Source organism: Paramormyrops kingsleyae, chromosome 18 (genome assembly GCF_048594095.1).
Source record: "Paramormyrops kingsleyae isolate MSU_618 chromosome 18, PKINGS_0.4, whole genome shotgun sequence".
Classification (NCBI taxonomy): Eukaryota; Metazoa; Chordata; class Actinopteri; order Osteoglossiformes; family Mormyridae; genus Paramormyrops; species Paramormyrops kingsleyae.
Window position 1 is genome coordinate 19,816,260 of NC_132814.1, and position 18,650 is coordinate 19,834,909.

Below are 18,650 nucleotides of genomic sequence, written 5' to 3' on the forward strand. Positions count from 1 at the left end.
AATGAAGGGTACCGATGTCCCAGTGAACAGTGAAAAAAGCAGATTAAAATGATAGAACACAGCCCTGCAAAAAAGAGGAAGAGGTTCAAATTCCGAGTGTGAAGCAGTAAGAATCGACCAGCTTGGAGGTTTTTTTTTTTCTTCGTTCGTTTGTTTTTGGCCAAGTCTGTCGTTGTTGCCCGTCTGTGTTCCTGAACGTCTGAGGTGCTCTGGTTGTGAAGGAGGCTGGTATCCTGGCTTGAGGTTACAGGTCTGTGGCAAAGGTCTGGTCCATAGCAGCTTAGTTAATGGCCATCATGAGGAAACCCGGGTACGGCAGGCCCACTCAGATGTTGACAGCTGAATGGATCTGAAGACCAAGAAAGAGGGAAAACTCAGTAGAGAACCAAGTGGGTCCCACCCAGATGTGGTGGGCTATTAAACAGTAAGGCTATGGGGGAGCAGAGGAACGTAGCTGCCCACAGAAACTCCCCAGTCTGATAAGGATGTCGACAGCTCACACCCAGCCAGCCTTGTCCATCTCGGTGCCCCGACACCGTGAACAATGCTGTTCTGAGGTCTGCTTACGTACATAAAAAATCTCAACAACCAGCCTTACTGTGAAGCTGCAGAAGCCGTGTTTATTTTCCAGCGTGCTTCTTTTCTCAGAAAGCTGGTGACACGCAGGTCGTTGGTTTAGACTCGGTAGGGATGGGGTGGGGGCAGAGGGACGCTATGTACATCTGAGGTATTTCCACGTAAGAGGAAAAAAATAAAAATAAAACAAGCAGGGTGTTTCCATACAGTATGCATAAACGGAGTGTTTCTCCCAAGGGCAGAGTCGATTGGGCTGGGGGGCAAAGTGCTTCAGAACACAGAGAGCGTATTTACAGTGAGCAAAGTCCACTTTTATTCCCTGTCCCTTTCCCTTTCTCGGGCCCCCCCCCCAAATGCTGCTCAAAGTGTTTCCGTAGGGTTAGTGCCATCCGGTAAGTCACAACTTTTTTCAGTAGCTTAACAGACACAAAAATATTCAATGGCCCTCAAAACAGAAACATTAAATTAACACAAAATAATTGTCATTAAGGAATGAGTTTAGTAGAAAAGTACAGTCTGTTCCTCAAGCAGCTGTTTGATGAGACCAGCGCTGGGTGCTCTGGGTCAGTGCAGTACCGTGACACCATAAAGGAGTGATGTGGCCCAGTCCGGCCCAGACTGCCAGCACTCTCCTGCTTCCAGCTGTGCAACAAACACACCACTTGGTAGATTCTCAGCTTCTGCCGAACTTCTCTCCCCCCCCCCCCCCCTTTTTTTTTTTTACAGTGATGGTGGAGCGATGCAGTTTTCCGCCCCAAAATTGTCGCTGAAGGAGGAGGAGCTGAGGATGAGGATGGTGAGGAAGTGGTGGGACGTGAGGGTGTACAGCAGGAGGGGGGGCGGCTTGGGCAGGGGGGGGGGGGGCTCAGTTCTGCTGCAGGATCAGGCTCTCCAGCTCGTCGGCTGAGCGCAGCAGGAATGCAGCTGACTCGCGGTAACCGGCGATGAGCTGCCGCACTGCCGTGATCTCGGTGGGGCTCAGCTGCGATGAGTGGCTCACACTGCCCCCCCCACCCCGTCCATGGCTGTTGGAGCTGGAGGATGAGGAGTTAGAAGCCAGAGACTTCATGCTGAGGTCAGTCGGCCCTGGAGAGAGAGTGGCACAGGGTTACTGAGGAATTCTCAGACAGGCCTGATCAGTCAAATCTACACAGTGTGGTACGGGGGCTGGCATGGAATTCTCAGACAGGCCTGATCAGTCAGATTTGCACCATCAATGTAGTGCAGGGCTAGTGAGGAATCCTTGGGGGAGATCAGACATGTGACTAACAAACAGTAAACATCAGATTAACAGATCAATGAATTAACAGAATTTAAACAAATGCCGTGATATCATGATAGAAAATAGGAAAAGTGAAAATTTCCCCTTTCCAAGCTGATTGTTGTGGTTTTTATACACCCAGAGTGAACTGAAATCACATTAAGCTGAAATAACAGTTTTCTTTCAGTGCAGTGACTCCTGATCTAAAAGGGACACGAATTATCACATTTCTAAAAGGGTTCTGTTATTAACAGGCTTGTCATTAAAATACTGATAACTTGGAGCATCTACGCTTTGCCTGCCAAATAAAGAAACGTGCAATCACCGTTGCTCTGTGCTGCACCGGTTGTCAGGGAGACGGGGTGTTGCATACTGGCGCCCAGGCCCCCGTAACCACGGTAACTGTAGCTGAGCCCGCCGTTGATGTAGAGTTGGTCCTGGGGGTAGGTTGAGGCGGCCAGGGAGTACGCCGGGTGTGTCAGGGGGGCCAGCTCCCGTGTGCCCGGCTTGTCTAGTGCAATCTGTTCTTCCTGGGGAGGGAAGTCAGCGTCAGACTCACTGTGTCCGAAAGGCACCGAAACCCGGGCCTCTCTGCGCGGGATGGCACTCACCGCCGCCTGGTATGTGTCCAGACGCAGCCTCTTGGCCGCCTTGCGCGTCTCGCTCTCACAGGCAGCCGCCAGGATGTTCTCGGCCATGGCGGACGTGAGGTGCGGGGGCGTCGGCCGCGTCTGGCGGGAGAGCAAAGGGTTACTGGGGCGGGTGGTGTGCTGGAACACACCAGCAAATTAATGGCCCTGCCTTCGGGGAACAACGTGCCCTAACTTAACAGAACTGGGAGGCACAGCTGGCAGGCGGAGCCCAGACTAATACAGCCCCCCCACCCACACTCCCCGCCTCCTGTGAGACCCCACCCCCCACACATGCCAGTACCTCCATGCCGTTCTTCTTCATCCGTCTGCAGGACTTGAGGTAGGTGCGTATACGCTTGCGGGCTCGCTCCTGGAATTCGGGGAACTGACGGCTGCACGACTCGATGATGGCCTGGATCTTCTCCTTGGGCTGCTTGGAGATGGGCACCATGCGGTCGAGGTTCTCATCCACGAAGAGCCTTACAAACATCTGCCCAAAGTGGTGAGGGTGGGGGGGGGTGGGGGTGTGCAAGGACAAAGGAGAATGAGGCACAGCTTGAACACGGCTCCAGCATGCGGGTGACCCAGCAGTATGGCTGACATACTTACATTGAAGGCTTTCAGTCTCTCCGGGTCCACCCCCTCGGTGTCGTTGATCTTGTCGCTGTCGTCATGGTCGTCGTGGTCGTCGTCGTCGTCATCTCCGGCCTGGACCCGGCTCACTGTCAGATCCTCTGCTCCGGGCTCCGTCTTCACAGAGTCGTAGCTCCTTGAGCCGTAGGGTGGAGACTGCCCACAGAGAGGCGGAGGGGGTTGTGAACGTCCAAGGTCACTCCAAATAATTGGGTGCTTTCTTAATGACCTCATGTCACTCGGCCCCCTATCATTGCCCGCCTTCTGACAACGAGGCTGGTTCATCAGCGCCCACGACAAGCCTTCCCATTCTTCCTGCCTGGACCCCTTTGCCTTTCTATCTTTTCTGAGGCGGGATGGTCTCCCTGGCCTTTTCAGTTGCTCTCGAAGGCCTGCCTTTTTTCTCAGACCTTCACAGATGCACAATCAATAAGGACTGTCCCCGTCAAGGCAGCCACCTTTGTGGAACACCTTTGTCAATTTGGAGTGACTGCTGGACAAGCAAAATCTTTTGATTAGCGCATTGTTAACGATGGCTGCACGTCCGTGTTCAAGCTACGTGTCTGCCTTTACGAGTGCCGAGGGATGTATTGAAGCATTCCGCTTAGCGACTTTCCATCAGGCCTTCAGAGTGAGAAAAGCACGCCAGTCTGTGTGAATGACTCTGACACGTCTAATATTTCTGAAGCGGCTTTACTATAGTTTTTTCCCCCCCCCAGAGCTGGGGAGCGATTATGGGCTCCAGGCTCATTAGGAGAGAGGCCTTGGAAGGGCTCCTCATGTACAGCTAGGCCGTGAGCACGTGTGGAGCACGTACAGATATTCGCTGCTGGCATTTGGACCACACTGATATTGGACAGAGCATGACACTAAAAGATTTCCTCAGCTATACTTGTAGTAGAAAAACAAGATAATATATGACAGCGATGTGTATAATAGACATGATCCCACCTTTTTTTAAATTAGAGGAAAGAAAAAGGAAAAAAAAAGACCCTCAGTAGTTTCATTAAAGAATCCTCCTGTGGTTTGTGCCCCCACCTTGTTGTTGTAATCCCTGACGTGGCCGTCCAGGTGCGCGGGCTTGCTGGGGTACTTCCTGCGCAGGCCGTCAGGGGGGTCGGGCTGGAAGGGGCCCAGTGAGGCCCCTGCGGGCTGCCGGTCATCACAGGAGGAGGAAGAGGATGTGATGCTGAAATCCAGGGGGCAGCCGGCGCCGGTGCCGTTCACCTCGCTGTACGGGCCCGCACTAGGGTTCTGGGACGAGGGTGCCGCGCCCGCAGATGGGGGAGTCAGACTGAGCATGCCATTCCCACTGCCGCTCTCCGAAGACGAATCATCTGTTGCGGTGGGGGGGGGGGGGAATGTGGGTGTCACATGATCAGACAGATGTAGACTGGGCATTTTTGTGACCGCCAGTGCAGCCATGAATACATTTATTAAGCTTTCATAAATGTGGTCGGGTCTTTGAGCATTATATCTGCTGGTGTTTCCGCACAGGCTGCAGATACAACAGGACACCTTGGCTCCGTTGATACATGCCAGCTGATTACATTCCGTCTGGGAAAACACATGCAAATATGGTTGCCACTAGCCGACAGTAGAGGGCGCTGTTTGCAGTTAAAAGCACTACTCCAGGAGGGGTGTAGTGGAATACAGAGGTGGTCACACGGTCACGCTGCGCGCATTGGTGGTGGCAAGGCGTGGTACTGGCTGGATTACTGAATTACATAGGTCCAATCTGGAGCAGGGTCAGCGCTGGGTGATAGCCAGGCGATTCACGACGGTGTGGTGAATAAGGAGCCAGGTCTGAATCTATTCCGGACGTGTTCTGTCAAATTAAACCATCGGCTGTGTCCCATGATCAGGTCCGATCCTGAAATAGTGCTGTTGTGCCTTTGTAACTGCGCTCGATTAGCATCTCGCTTTCTGTTCACAGTATTAATGAAGAAGTAGGCGAGGTCGCCTGGAATCACCGTCAGGTGGACAGAGCCAGGCAGGCTCAAGGAACAAACAGTTAGACACTGACCCCCCCAAGACGGTTATTTGGCACCTCCCTCTGGGCAGGCCGTACTTTGTCGGGCTCCTTAACAGTGGCTGATTACGGTGTCTAAACGTCACCCTGGGGGAAGTTATACCTCCCTGCTATGACGAGGCGGCTGTGGGTGGGGGCCCCGCTGGCGCAGGCCTGCTGGGGGTGGGGGTGGGGGTGGGGGACAGTGAGACAGCAGTAACCCAACCGCTGACGGGAGGCTGGGAACGTGCTGAATGCTGCAACTTTCCCATAACATTCTCATAACGCTCTCGTCTCTGAGCATCTCCGTCCCATAGGCGTGCTGATTAATTATTAATTAAGGGCCTTAACGAGGAAGTATCAGGGAAGACGAAAGACCTCTGACATATCCATGGGGGGTGTGTGGAGGGGGTGAATGCCGAGATCAGGATGAGCATGGGGGGGGGGGCTATGAAAAGGAGAGGCGGGGGAGCAAGCCATTTGGTGCATGTGAGGAGCGGGGGGGGGGGGGGGGGGAGTGCCTATGAGGAAATCAGCAGTACAGGGGGAGGAGAGAGACAGAAGGAGAATTAAGAAGCGGGTCAGAGTGTGGGGGAGATGAAGAGCAATGACGGAGGGGGGGAGTGTGGGGGGGGGAGGCAGAGGGACAGGGGTGGATTTATTAGGGTATAAAGAGTATTCATGTGTGCAGAGTGATGCTAGCCTAATTCTGGACAGACCTACACAAACCCCCTGCAAGAGCACTGCACCGGTGCACTGGGGCTGCTGTGCTGCCCCTCCCTGCGGCTCTTAAAGGGCCAGTGACCTATTTCTGCTATGGCACGCTGTACACAGGATGGGAAGCCTGTGGGGGGGGGGGGGGGGGTGTCAAGGACCTGCGCACCAGGAAGCCCTTGTATCGCTTCACATTCTGGAAGATGCCAAGAACTGAGAGTTGGGCCCAAACAGGGGGCTTACAGGGTCCCTGCCGCCTGATGGCTCCCATGTCAGTGTGTGCCCCCTCCCCCGACACGCACTGCAATACAGACGCGCAGTCACATGGTGCCCGTGAAAGCGGGGGGCAGGAGAGGAGCACGCCGACAGAACAAAGGCACAGTGTCCCGACATCACGCTGGAGAAGTGCCAACGTGCCGTCGGCTGCAGAGTGAGAAGGAGGCCGCGGCTTCAGACGTCACGGTGACAGCGTGGTCAGTGTGGCCCTAGGTGGGGGGGGGGCCTCCGAACGCTCGCCCACAGCCCCGCTAACCCCATAAAGCTGCAGCATTTTTGCTTGGGCCCCCTGCTAACTCACCACTCACGGCGCTGCCATTTACTGCCATTACCAAATTACAAATGGAGAGCCGTGTAATTGGCTGGTTTCAAATCCGGCACGATGACCTTGAATTAAGCAGCTCAGCTCCTGGGAGCAGCACTCGCATTCTCTCACTCACTTGCGGGTCTGGCTTCTTCCTCCTCTTGTGACGGCTTTTGATTTTCTGGGAATCTACCCAGGTGTTTCTCCTGTGCGCCTTTAAAAAAAAAAAATCTAACCATAACTTGTCCACCCAACCCCAAATACACTCTTTCCTTCAACTATCTCCCAACTTAAAGCCATGTTAACCCACGACGGCGCTTGGCAGGCTGGGAGGGAGTGCGGTCAGAATCCAAATGCATGGGGGCCGCCGGTCGGCCATGTCACTGGATGACACTTGACTCCCACACCTGTCTGCACTGGACCCTCGCCGACGCCTTGGGCTGAATCCCACAAATGGTCGACACTCATACACAATGATTTAAATCAGAAAAGACTGTCATTCACATTTACTGTTCTGTCTCAAGTTACCTGTCCCATCGAATAATACTACATACAAACCTCTAAATATATTTAAAAAGTCACACAAAACAATCTAATACAGTCTGTATTCAAGAGTAAACAAATTAATTTCAATCATAATTCAATCTGCCGTATAGGATGTGGCATGTCAGCATCTGCACTTCTGATTGGTGCAAATTAATTGCAGATTATTGTTATCCAATCAGACTTTTTCTCAGGTGTATCAGCAGGCCAATAACTGACCTGGTTTTGGTGTACAACTAAAGTGCCAGTCCCCACTGGTCATGAGGGATTCCCAGACCTTGACTGCGTGGGAATGGACACCTGAATGAATGAGTAGGGTTAGGATTTGAGTAGAGGCAACACTGCAGGTGCCAGGCTGTGTACCATGTGACCACTCCCACAATACACCCAACGCACCCTTAAAACAAACAGTGTTTTTCCGCGTGTCGTAGGTGTTAGAGTATGTAAGGGAGAGTCTGCAGGTTTCTCAGGCAGACCTCCAGCTGGGGTCCCTTCCTGAGGCCTTCTCTATCTGGCCCAGAGTCTCCATCTTCCCTGTGTCTCCCTGCTCTGAGCTCTAATGGAGGCTGTGAAAGTCTGTCACCGGGTTTTCAGCCCGAACCGCTCCCTGAGAGGGAGGGAGCGACGATCCTATCACCACTATGACCGCCCCCTCGGCCAATCGGGGCTTGGGAATGTGACTGACAGGCCCTTGCTCCAACAGGGCTGACAGCAGGTGCATAACCCTGTGTTTACATCGCGAGGCACAACGCTCCCCACGCCGCCGCGGACCGGAGATCGATAACGGTTTGTTTAACATGTGTGAGCGAGATCCAGCAGGCTGTGATGGGGGCTGCCGCTGTTCTCACACGCACCTACAATTATCCAGTTATGCTTATAATAATAAAACACACACAATTAGCATTTGTTAGCCCACCGACGGAACGCAGCCATAACTGGGTTGTGTAAGCAGATGGGAGGGGGGGCTTAGAGGGAGTAACCTGTCTCTCCGATGGCCTGAACCTCCCCCCACCCCCTCACGGCCAAGCAGACCCCCACGCAGGCAGTAACAGATGCTAATTCTTTCACTTCCACCTCTCCCATTTCCCTGGGGTGTGTGTGTGGGGGGGGGGGGGGGCCCAGGCTGGCTCCCCTTTGCAGGATTACAGTGGATTATCCTGGTAAGAAGCTGCACACCCCCCCCCCCCCATGCTGACACGGGGGCTGGCATCCCCATAGCAACAAGCCACTTCCCACTGGCTTTTGCTTGACCCCCCCCCCCCCCCCCCGCCAGCCAATGCATGCACCCCTCCTGCTGAAATCATGAGGACGCCCCCAGCACCCCCCTCACCCCCCACCCAACAGAAAGCTGGCTGACCCTGGAAGCAAACTCAGGGTGAGGAGCGAGGGACAGGAGAGAGAGGGATGAGCTGTGACAGTCTGATCACACGCATTTTGGTGTGGCCCTGAAGACCCTCCCCAGCACTGAACCTGTGTCCCGCCCAATGTGACAGCTCAAGACGCAGGTCCTTCCCTGTGGGGGCCTCAAGGTGCCTTCAGACCTCAGAGGGATGTGTCTCCCAGGCAGAGGCAGCCCTCTCGCTGTACCGCGCTCGGCCTCCGGGGGTCCCCGCGCCTCTCAGCGACGTCGGGCTTTACTGTCACCTGCCGTCTCCAAGGCGATGAAGAGACAGCAAGTGTTCCTCAGGATATAAGGCTCCCCATTCATGGGGCGTGGCTGAATGGGGGGCTCTGGGGGGGGGCAGTTAAAAGCATGTCATTGTGCAGAGGGAGGCTGGGGGTGGGGGGGGACCTGGTACGGCGCTGGGGGGGGGGGGGGGGGGGGCGCCCAGCCTCATTACGCTCAGGCAGCCTCGGCAGGACAACGTGGCGCTAACCGGACGCGACAGGCGGCCCACTCCAAGCCCCCGGCCACCTCACTTCCCGTACGGTCACCTGGCAGACGCTAACCTCGGTCCTGGGTGCTTGCTCGAACCCGCATACGTAGTACGTGTCTGAGAGAGGCCCCCTCCCCCCTGGTGGTAATGGTGGGGCTGCTGAATGGGCCCCAATCCCCCCCCCCCCACCCTGGGTTCGGCCTGCGGGGGAGAGGAACGGGACAGGGACCCTTATAATTCACCCAGCTCAATACACATTATTGTTTTGTTTTTTTTTTTTTTTAAAAAAAAGAGGGACAAAGGAAGCTTTTTGTGAGACTGGTGACGGGGACGGGAGCCGGGGTCCGGGTGGGCAGACAGGGAGTGGAGCAGCCAGCCCTCTGGGAACAGGGGGCATGTCTGTACCCCGGCAGGGCGGGCGCATGTGGCAGCACTATGTGTGAGGAGATCTTATCTGTCTGTGTCTTATTCCATCGGTTAGGAATTTTAGCCCGACAGCGTTGTGCGGCTCTGCGTAAAACGTTTACGTCTTTGTCCGTTACGTTCAGTCTTCACACATTGGGATGGTGAGGCAAGAGCACCCAGGATTCTTTGCTCCTCCAGACTGACTGAGTTCTCTCTCTTGGGGGGGGGGGGGGGGGCACAGTTGAGGAGAGAACAGCAGACTGGCACCTACTGTCATCTTCTCTGTGAATTAATACAGCTTCATCGTCACTTTGTCCTCTGTATGTCTGTATATTACGCACACAGACACACACGCACACACACATGCGCACGCACACAGACACGCGTACGCACACACACACGCGCACACACACACACGTCATTTTCCACACAAACCCAGAGGACAGCCACCGGAATCACACCAATATCCCCTTACTCCTTTCACTGTGGCTTTTTTCCCCGTGACTCCTATTCATTTTCGATATTCATAAAGAGACAGTCTAAAATTAAATTGCTTTTGGTGGGAAACATCAGGTAAGGGAATGTCATCAAAGATCAATCCAATTACACCTACATTTAGCCCCTAAGATCAGCACAGTGGCTTTGTGTGAACGGTGTCTATTTTGACATGGACCCCACAGCTTGATTAGGAGAAACCTCAACCTGGACCGATCAGCAAGAGGGAGTCAGATAAACTGGGGGGTGGGGGGGGGGGGTGGGGGAAGGGCTGGTATATAGCAGGCCCTTGTTAAAGGGACCAGCTTCCTCCTGTGGGGGGGGGGAGGCGAACGACGGACAAAAGGGAAAATGCGAACCAGGGAGAGAAAACAACAAGGAGCAAAAGGAGAGCGAGGGGAGGGGGGGGGGCAATTTAATCAAAGGCGGCCCTCGTTGGCCGCGTGCGTGGGAGCGCGTGTGTCTGTGTGTGTGCGCGTGTGTCTGTGTGTGTGCGCGTGTTTCTCCCACTTAGGCTCCTATTTACATATATTACCATTTCGGTGTCTGTGTGACAGGCGAGACAATGCAGGGGAAAGTGAGAATGGGCAGGCCGGCTCGGGCCGGGCTCGGGGGTCCTGGGATGGCCGTCATCAGGGCGTCCAGCCGGCTGCCATATACCCGTGATGAAGCGTATAGGAACATGAATGTGTAACGATTTAATGAGGGACAATAGCACACCGACCCCCAACACAGAGAAAAAACTCTAACAGAAGGATGACGTTTGGGCCTATGAGTCCACACCCTGCCGTCACACACCAGGAGCAGAACGTCACATGGAGCTGTCGTGCTTATACAGGGAGGAAGAGGATGGCTGGCACATGGGGAGGAAGAGGATGGGACCCAGGCATTTGTGTATAGTAATCTGCCATGTGATTGGCCATATGGGAAAGTCCCGCCCATTCGTCATCCTGGGGATGCCTCTAGCCCAGCACCTGTCCCCTGTGCTGCTATTTTCCCTGCCTTACTGATACAGCGGAAACAGAAAATCGAACCATTCTGCACTCCCAGTGAGCCCCTCCCACCAGCTGGGCCCGGATCCCCCCCCGAGCGATCGGTTGATTTGATCGATTCCCTACTTGGCTGACCAATCAGAAGGGCTCAGTTAAATTGCCAAAGAGGGAGCCCCGCCTTCCCATGCGTGCCACCTTAGGGGAAAAGCTCGATAGAAGTCCTCCATGCCTCGGGGCCTGTCAGAGATCATCTCCACCTGCAAGCTTCAGCTCGAGCACACGGAGCCTTGGCTCCAGATTCACAGAGGACTGTGAACATCCATCCATCCTCCACTTGCTTATCCTGCTTGAGGTCATGAAGGGGCCTGGCGCCAATCGCAGATCTCATAGGTCACACGGCTGGGTTACACCCCAATGTTAGTCCCTCATAGAGTATATACACACAATCATACACTACACACAATTTAGAGAAGTGCCTGCATGGCTTTGGACTGCAGAAGGAAACCTTTGCAACACGGGGAGAGCATGCAAACTCCACACATACAGAGCAGAGGCGGGATTCAAACCCACACCCCTGGATGGTTAAGGAAACAGCGCCATCCACTGAGACACCATGGTGCCCAGGACAGTACACATGCCATCCATTAACTGAGAACATCTCAGCTAAAACCTGCTCAGCTTATACATGAGAGTTGGGGGGGAGGGTATTGATTTGCTCTTCATACGGGACGCACCAGTGTGCAAGCAGAGTGTCCCTATATCGTCTAACTCCGCCTGTGCGTCTCCCATCCATCGCCGTTGCAAGTCACAGTGCAACTAAAATGTGGATACATTCACAGAGAAGCACAGGCATAAAAGTCTGGGAACTGAATTTTAGACAAAGGAGGAACAACAACATATTCGGCTGTCCAGCTATTACCTGAAGAACCCTCGTATATAACCCCCACCCCAACCCACGGCCCTCCCTCCCCCACCACGCCATTGCAGGCCTTTCAGCTCCTGACTACAGTAAATTAAATTTGCTCCAATTTCGGCTCCCCATGAAGGATGGAGAGGTGGGGGGGGGGGGGGCAGCCTCGTCCGCTGACATTTCGCCTGTCCGCTCCTCCTGGGGAAGCCATTAGAATTCCATCATGGTTAATACATGGCCTCTCCTGCTCATTACCCCCCCGGTCGCCGCGCCTACGCTCCCATTCGCCGCTAATTCCCTTTTTTGAGCTCCTGGCTCTCCCTGCTCGCACGGCTGGACCTTTGGGAGCTGCTTAAGGACACGGGGGTCAGGAGACGTTTCGACGGGGAGCGCTGTCGCTTAACGGCCCCATCCCGCCGCGAGGAATGCGAGGTCGCCCCACCCTAGGCATACACAAGCAGTACAGCTTTTACTCACAAACCCCACCACACAAAATGATAACTGATTGGAGAAGCTTGCAGACAGATTTAAGAATAAGCAGAAATACAGATAAAGCCGGTTTGGAGTAGGGCTGCACTATTATTTGGCTTAGAATTAAGATCACGATTCTCTGTAACAATTATTTCCTCAAATTCAAACTTTTATGGCACTCATGAAAGCGCAACATATGACTGTGCCAAACATATGATTGATCCAGGACCGGCATATCAACTTCTGACAACAAGAAAGGAAATGCTCAGTAGGCCATTCAATTAGAGTAACATAGACATACCAAAAGTTCCAATACCCAAAGTTTTTGGCAATTCGGGACTTTGGGCTGGGACTTGAAACGCTTTCTTTGTCAACTGGTTATGCAAATAGCCTGCCTCAAACGCAGTACAACCACTGTCTTGAAAACTCAAAACAATGATACATAAAATAAATAATAACAGTAACGAATGCATGGATAAATTAAGTGATCTGGTCAGAAGAATCAGAGAAATAAAGTATTTTGTATAATATACTAGGACAGCACAGTATTAGAAAAAATTGCAATTGTATTGCAATATGATTTTGTTGTAATAAATTTTGGGGAATCAAAAAAGGAGTTCAACAAATTTCTCACAAACCCATCTAGGAGCGATTTAAACAGCAAGGCTATAAATGATTATAATTGTCTCGGACAATGCATGCAGCACTCATGCAAAAGCAGCGGAGGTAAACATTTTTAAACTTATACTAGATAATCTCAAAAAGGAATAGTAATAAGAATTGCAAAACTTGATAAGTTTTTTTTAAAAACGTTAAAAACGTTTTAGCAAAACCTAAACTCCCTCCGCCATCATGTCCATTCTGAAGAAGGTAAGAAAAAGCCTGATCTTAATCTCGATGTAAGAATTGCATGTGCACAAAATATGATGTTGATATTAATATCACACATCATCCAGCCCTATAATATACTACAGCCATTTTTCTAATTCAGTACAAAAGACTCCGCCTCACGTTGTGATGTCATTCGGCACCGGTACCATTTTTTATGCCAGTGGAAAACCACGCTGAAGTACCGTACCTGGTGTGGTGGAAAAGCACCCTTTAAAGAGAATGCAGAATTATGGGACGCTTGAGACTCTCTGGGGAAGAGTAGGAGCGCTTGTTTTGATCCAGCTGATGTAATACAATACAGAAGAACCGTTGTAATTTAGAAATGAGATCGCACAGAGGTGTAAATCGAGATTGTGTTTTTTTTTCACGATTAATTGTGCAGCCCTAGCTTGGAAAGATTATTTTTGCACCAGAAACACATTTCCACCACAGACAGGGTGAGCAGGCTAGCTGATGCCATGCCCTTTGACCCCCAAGCTGGACATGTGTCACGTCCAAACAGAAGCTCCCTTTAACTAGAGATTCCAAATGCAAAGTCAACTGACATACTAAAATAAGCCATGCTGCCATAATGTGGAGATGCCGAGGGGTGTCTCTCCGCCCCTCTGCATAGGACAGACAGGCAGGCAGACAGACAGGTAGGTAGCATTACATAGACCATTGGTTGTGTAAATCACACGGGGGGGGTCATGGTTGATTCGGCCACCCCCTTGAACACTGACATGCCATGAGGCTCTCTCTTGTGTCCCTTACGCTCCTGCGATGGGTCTGAGCTGTGTCGTGCCCCCCCTCCCCATGCTGGCTGTGGCCTTGAGGGATGAAAGACAGAAGAGGCAGTGGAGGCTCAGAATGCCCCCCCCCCCCCCGGCTGCCGAGCGCCCCCGCCCCCCACGCGTAACCTTGGGCTGAGCAGCGCACAATGTGAGCCTGGCGTGTGCGGAAGCAGGGGGCGGCTTTCACACTACAACCCAGCGGCACAAAGGAGACAGAAGATGGAGGGATGACGGGCACAAGCATGACTGGGGAGGCACTGGGTTGGGGGGGATGTTGGGACTGAAAGTCAGCCTCTTCTCCCAAGGAGATATTATGGGTTATAAAGCTCAGAGACCCTGCAAGTCCAAAGACAGCATGAGACTGTGACAAGATGTGTGCGAGAGTGGTGATGAGCCACCCTGAGGCGTACCCCATCTGTGGCATACCCCGTCCGAGGCGTACCCCATCTGTGGCATACCCCGTCCGAGGCGTACCCCATCTGTGGCATACCCCGTCCGAGGCGTACCCCATCTGTGGCATACCCCGTCCGAGGCGTACCCCATCTGTGGCATACCCCGTCCGAGGCGTACCCTATCTGTGGCATACCCCGTCCGAGGCGTACCCTATCTGTGACATACCCCGTCCGAGGCGTACCCTATCTGTGGCATACCCCGTCCGAGGCATACCCCGCACACGGCGTACCCCATCCAAGGTGTACCCCATCTGGGGTATGCAGGGACAGGGTCCCCATGGTTACTGCAGGTAAAATGCAGGGTGGGTATAACCAGGTGTGTTTCCACCTTTAGATCCTCACGCGTGGCGGGCCAAGTCCTGGTATTGCTCACACAGGAGCAGCGTTTCTACACATGCCGAGTCTTTGTGTCCTGCTCCCTCTTCTGAAGAGCGAGCAGCACAGGGACAGAGGAAGAGAGGGAGGGAGGGAGCATGAGAGGAAGGCAGCGCGGTGCATGTTACGGCTGTGTAAAGAGCTCTGACATTGCTAGACATGAACTGCAGGTCTCTGCACGGGGACAGAGGGAGGGGCTGATTTCTACTTGGGGGGAGGGGGTGAGCTACACTGGGTAGGGCCTGTGTTATAGTAGAAAAGGAGCAGTACCATACTGGGGAAGATGCGGTGTTGTAAAGGATGTAGGGGTTCTGTCATTCAAGCGAAGGGTCAATTCCATACTGGGGGAGGGGCTGTGCCGTAATGGCGGAGGATCGGTTCCATACTGGGGGAGGGGCTGTGCCGTAATGGCGGAGGATCTGTTCCATACTGGGGGAGGGGCTGTGCCGTAATGGTGGAGGATCGGGCCCATACTGGGGGAGGGGCTGTGCCGTAATGGTGGAGGATCGGGTCCATACTGGGGGAGGGGCTGTGCCGTAATGGTGGAGGACCGGGTCCATACTGGGGGAGGGGCTGTGCCGTAATGGTAGAGGACCGGGTCCATACTGGGGGAGGGGCTGTGCCGTAATGGTAGAGGATCGGGTCCATACTGGGGGAGGGGCTGTGCCGTAATGGTAGAGGATCGGGTCCATACTGGGGGAGGGGCTGTGCCGTAATGGTAGAGGATCGGGTCCATACTGGGGGAGGGGCTGTGCCGTAATGGTGGAGGATCGGTTCCATACTGGGGGAGGGGCTGTGCCGTAATGGTGGAGGATCGGTTCCATACTGGGGGAGGGGCTGTGCCGTAATGGTGGAGGATCGGTTCCATACTGGGGGAGGGGCTGTGCCGTAATGGTGGAGGATCGGGTCCATACTGGGGGAGGGGCTGTGCCGTAATGGTGGAGGATCGGGTCCATACTGGGGGAGGGGCTGTGCCGTAATGGTGGAGGATCGGTTCCATACTGGGGGAGGGGCTGTGCCGTAATGGTAGAGGATCGGTTCCATACTGGGGGAGGGGCTGTGCCGTAATGGTAGAGGATCGGTTCCATACTGGGGGAGGGGCTGTGCCGCAATGGTGGAGGATCGGTTCCATACTGGGGGAGGGGCTCTGTCACATAGGGGGAGGGACTTGTCCATACTAGGACAGGCCCATTATTTGGGGTTCCTGGGTCAGTGGGGCTGGGGGTGTTGTGTTTCCTGGGTGTCCTGTCAAGTCTTACTATGTGGACCCACACTGCAGGGGGCTGTAAATGTGCGGTGTGTATGTGAGTGTGGGGGGGGGGGGGGGGGGGTGAGCTGCGTGCGCAGGGGCGGCTTTGCAGAGTCTCCTTACCTCACCATGCCCAGCGTTATTTTACAGAGGGTTTAGGTGGAGCTGTTATCCCAATGCCGCAGTCACAGTGAGCTGCCACTGTTTGTGAGGGGTGTGAATGAGCCGTGTCGCCCTATCTTTCAGCCAGGGGGGGGTCTCTGCTCATTAGGGCCCCTGGAGGACCATGGGGGTTTCCACTTATTAGGGCCCCTGGAGTCACATCCGGGTCCCTGCTCGTTTGGGTCCCCGGAGACACACGGGGGTACCTGCTAGTTAGGGTTCCCGGCAGACCTGAGTCTAGGGCTGGAGCAAGCGGGACATTATCTGATCTAATTTCCTTCCGGCGAAAAAAGCCAGGAGCAGTGGGGGCTGGAAGCGAGGGTGGGGGGAGGGGAGGGTTGACAGCCTCACTGAAGCAGACTCATGCATGGTTGTGCTAAAGAATTAAGTCTGTTTGATTTTGTACAGATAAAATGAGCATCAAGTGGCCATTATAGGGATGACTTACTGCATTAAGGGGCAGCCTCCTCGGGTCTCAGTCACAGATACACGGCACACGTGACGGTGTGGAGGCGCAGGCCTGTACGTCTCAGTGCTGATGCTGCACATGGATGAGCTTGCAGAACACCCCCGATAATAGGAGTCCCAGGTCCCACAAACACAACACTGGGAGCCCATATTGTGCAAACACCTCTTCAGACCGGCAGGTTCCAGTCGGAACTGAATACCCATGTGCTATTGCAGCCTGGGCCACAGGGAATCAAACGCCTTAAGCACACAGAAACGATAGCAATGCTCCCAAACACACAGTGGGGGCAGCGAGATGCCACATTTTACGGCCCTTATCTTATCGAACCTGAGCCGTTTGGAGTTTGATTCCCCTCGTAAAGGACGTGGCCTTGGCACTAGGCTTACACCCCCCCAGCGCATTTCAGGCTGTTTCGGAGCTTTATGGAGCAAACTTTACCCCGGCTCCCCGCAGCAGGCCATCTTGCCCCCCACCACAGCCCAGGTGGAGAGATAGCTGGGAAATCTGCGGGGTTCTGATTGGGCCGTCGGCTAGTTTATGGGAGCGGTTAAAATATGAGGGGACTGTAAAGGGGAGTGGGGTGACATCAGCGGGTGACATCAGGCGTGCTATGGACGGGTCGCTACAAACCTTTATGATCTGCAACCAGCCAGTGAACAATGAACGCAGGGTGTGAACTGACAGGGGGACGCGGCAGCAGCTGAGCTCAGCCGGCCTTCTTTAAAATAACTCATTTACTCATTATTTTTATGAGCCTAGGAGGTGGATTTGGTTAATTATTAACAAGGTCCTCACTGTCTCAGTGGAAAGAGACTAAACTCAAATTAGGGCAGAAGACAGTTCTGACCCACAGAGCTTCTCCCAGACACACACCCATAAGCGCGCGCACACACACACACCCCCACACACACACACACCCATAAGCGAGCACACACACACAGACCCGTAAGCGTGCGCGCACACACACACCCACCCACCCGCGCACACACACACAAACACACACACACACACCCCCACACACACACACCCATAAGCGAGCACACACACACAGACCCGTAAGCGTGCGCGCACACACACACCCACCCACCCGCACACACACCCACCCACCCGCGCACACACACACAAACACACACACACACACACACACACACACACACACACCCACCCACACACACCCGTAAGCGTGCGCGGGCGCACACACACACCCGTAAGCGTGCGCGCGCACGCACACACACCCACCCACACACACACACCCATAAGCGCGCACACACACACACACCCCCACACACACACACCCGTAAGCGCACACGCACACACACCCATAAGCGCGCGCGCACACACACACACACACACACACACACACACACACACACACACTAACATGCTGGATGCAGGAAATCTGGTGGTGGGGGTGTGGATGGGTGCACATGATGCCTCACAATTTATCAGGGGGGGCCTTCAGGCTGTATCCAGAAAGACACTGCAGCCCTGCCAATGGGGTCGCGGTATCAAAGGGGGCTCATACCGCGCATGTGAGGGAGAGTCCTGACACGCTTCCACAAACACGGCATCCGATAGCTCCGTCTGAACAGCCCTCACTGGCACTGGAAGCCCGTTCCTCCAGCTGAACAGAAGCTCTCCCCCATAATGCACCAGTCCTGTCCCGCCTCCCACCTTTTCTAAAACCAAAGAAAGGAGCTTCCCCAGGCAGAACAATGGTGCTCCTATAGTTACCTGTTCACACCCCCTCCCTTCACAAACACACACAAGCCCCGGGGGCCACAGGTGTGTGGAGGCCTAACAAAGCAGGATGGGGGCCCGACATCCTCCCAAAATCCTCAGCTCAATGCATCTCTCCTCTTTTACCTGTTATTTACCAGTTACTGCCGGAACTGAAGCTCAGCGATCGGCCGAGTGTGATTCGAATGCGGTCATGCTGTGACGCCTCCGTTTCCGAGTTCCCCGGCAGGAACGGCCTTCACGCAGATGCCCTTTGACCCCGTTTTTACCAAAAGCTACTATCCATGTGGGTTAGTGACACGTGGCTTTAGGTAAAACACAAATGGAGCGAATGGAGACCACGAAATGGAGACTGGACGCATTAAGGGGTCTCCTGCCCCAAAACACGGAATCACAATATTCACAATCTGATTGGTCACATTAGATAAGAAAAGATAAA

General features: G+C 53.9%; 1 protein-coding gene across 8 annotated transcripts in view; it reads right to left on the bottom strand.

The window, feature by feature from the left end:
* Positions 1–594: 594 nt before the first annotated feature.
* Positions 595–18,650, bottom strand: part of nol4lb (nucleolar protein 4-like b) — a 53,990-nt gene continuing 35,934 nt past the window's right edge. For 7 of the 8 annotated variants that reach the window (XM_072702100.1, XM_023799000.2, XM_072702104.1 and 4 more), the window contains exons 6-12: positions 6,544–6,621; positions 4,141–4,439; positions 3,079–3,258; positions 2,771–2,959; positions 2,449–2,568; positions 2,163–2,367; positions 595–1,662 (exon numbers count right to left, since the gene is read on the bottom strand). In XM_072702100.1, coding sequence (XP_072558201.1) covers positions 1,442–1,662; positions 2,163–2,367; positions 2,449–2,568; positions 2,771–2,959; positions 3,079–3,258; positions 4,141–4,439; positions 6,544–6,621 — 1,292 coding nt within the window. In that variant the 3' untranslated portion in view covers positions 595–1,441. The remainder of the gene's footprint in view (positions 1,663–2,162; positions 2,368–2,448; positions 2,569–2,770; positions 2,960–3,078; positions 3,259–4,140; positions 4,440–6,543; positions 6,622–18,650) is intronic. The other variant, XM_023798999.2, reaches the window with a different exon arrangement.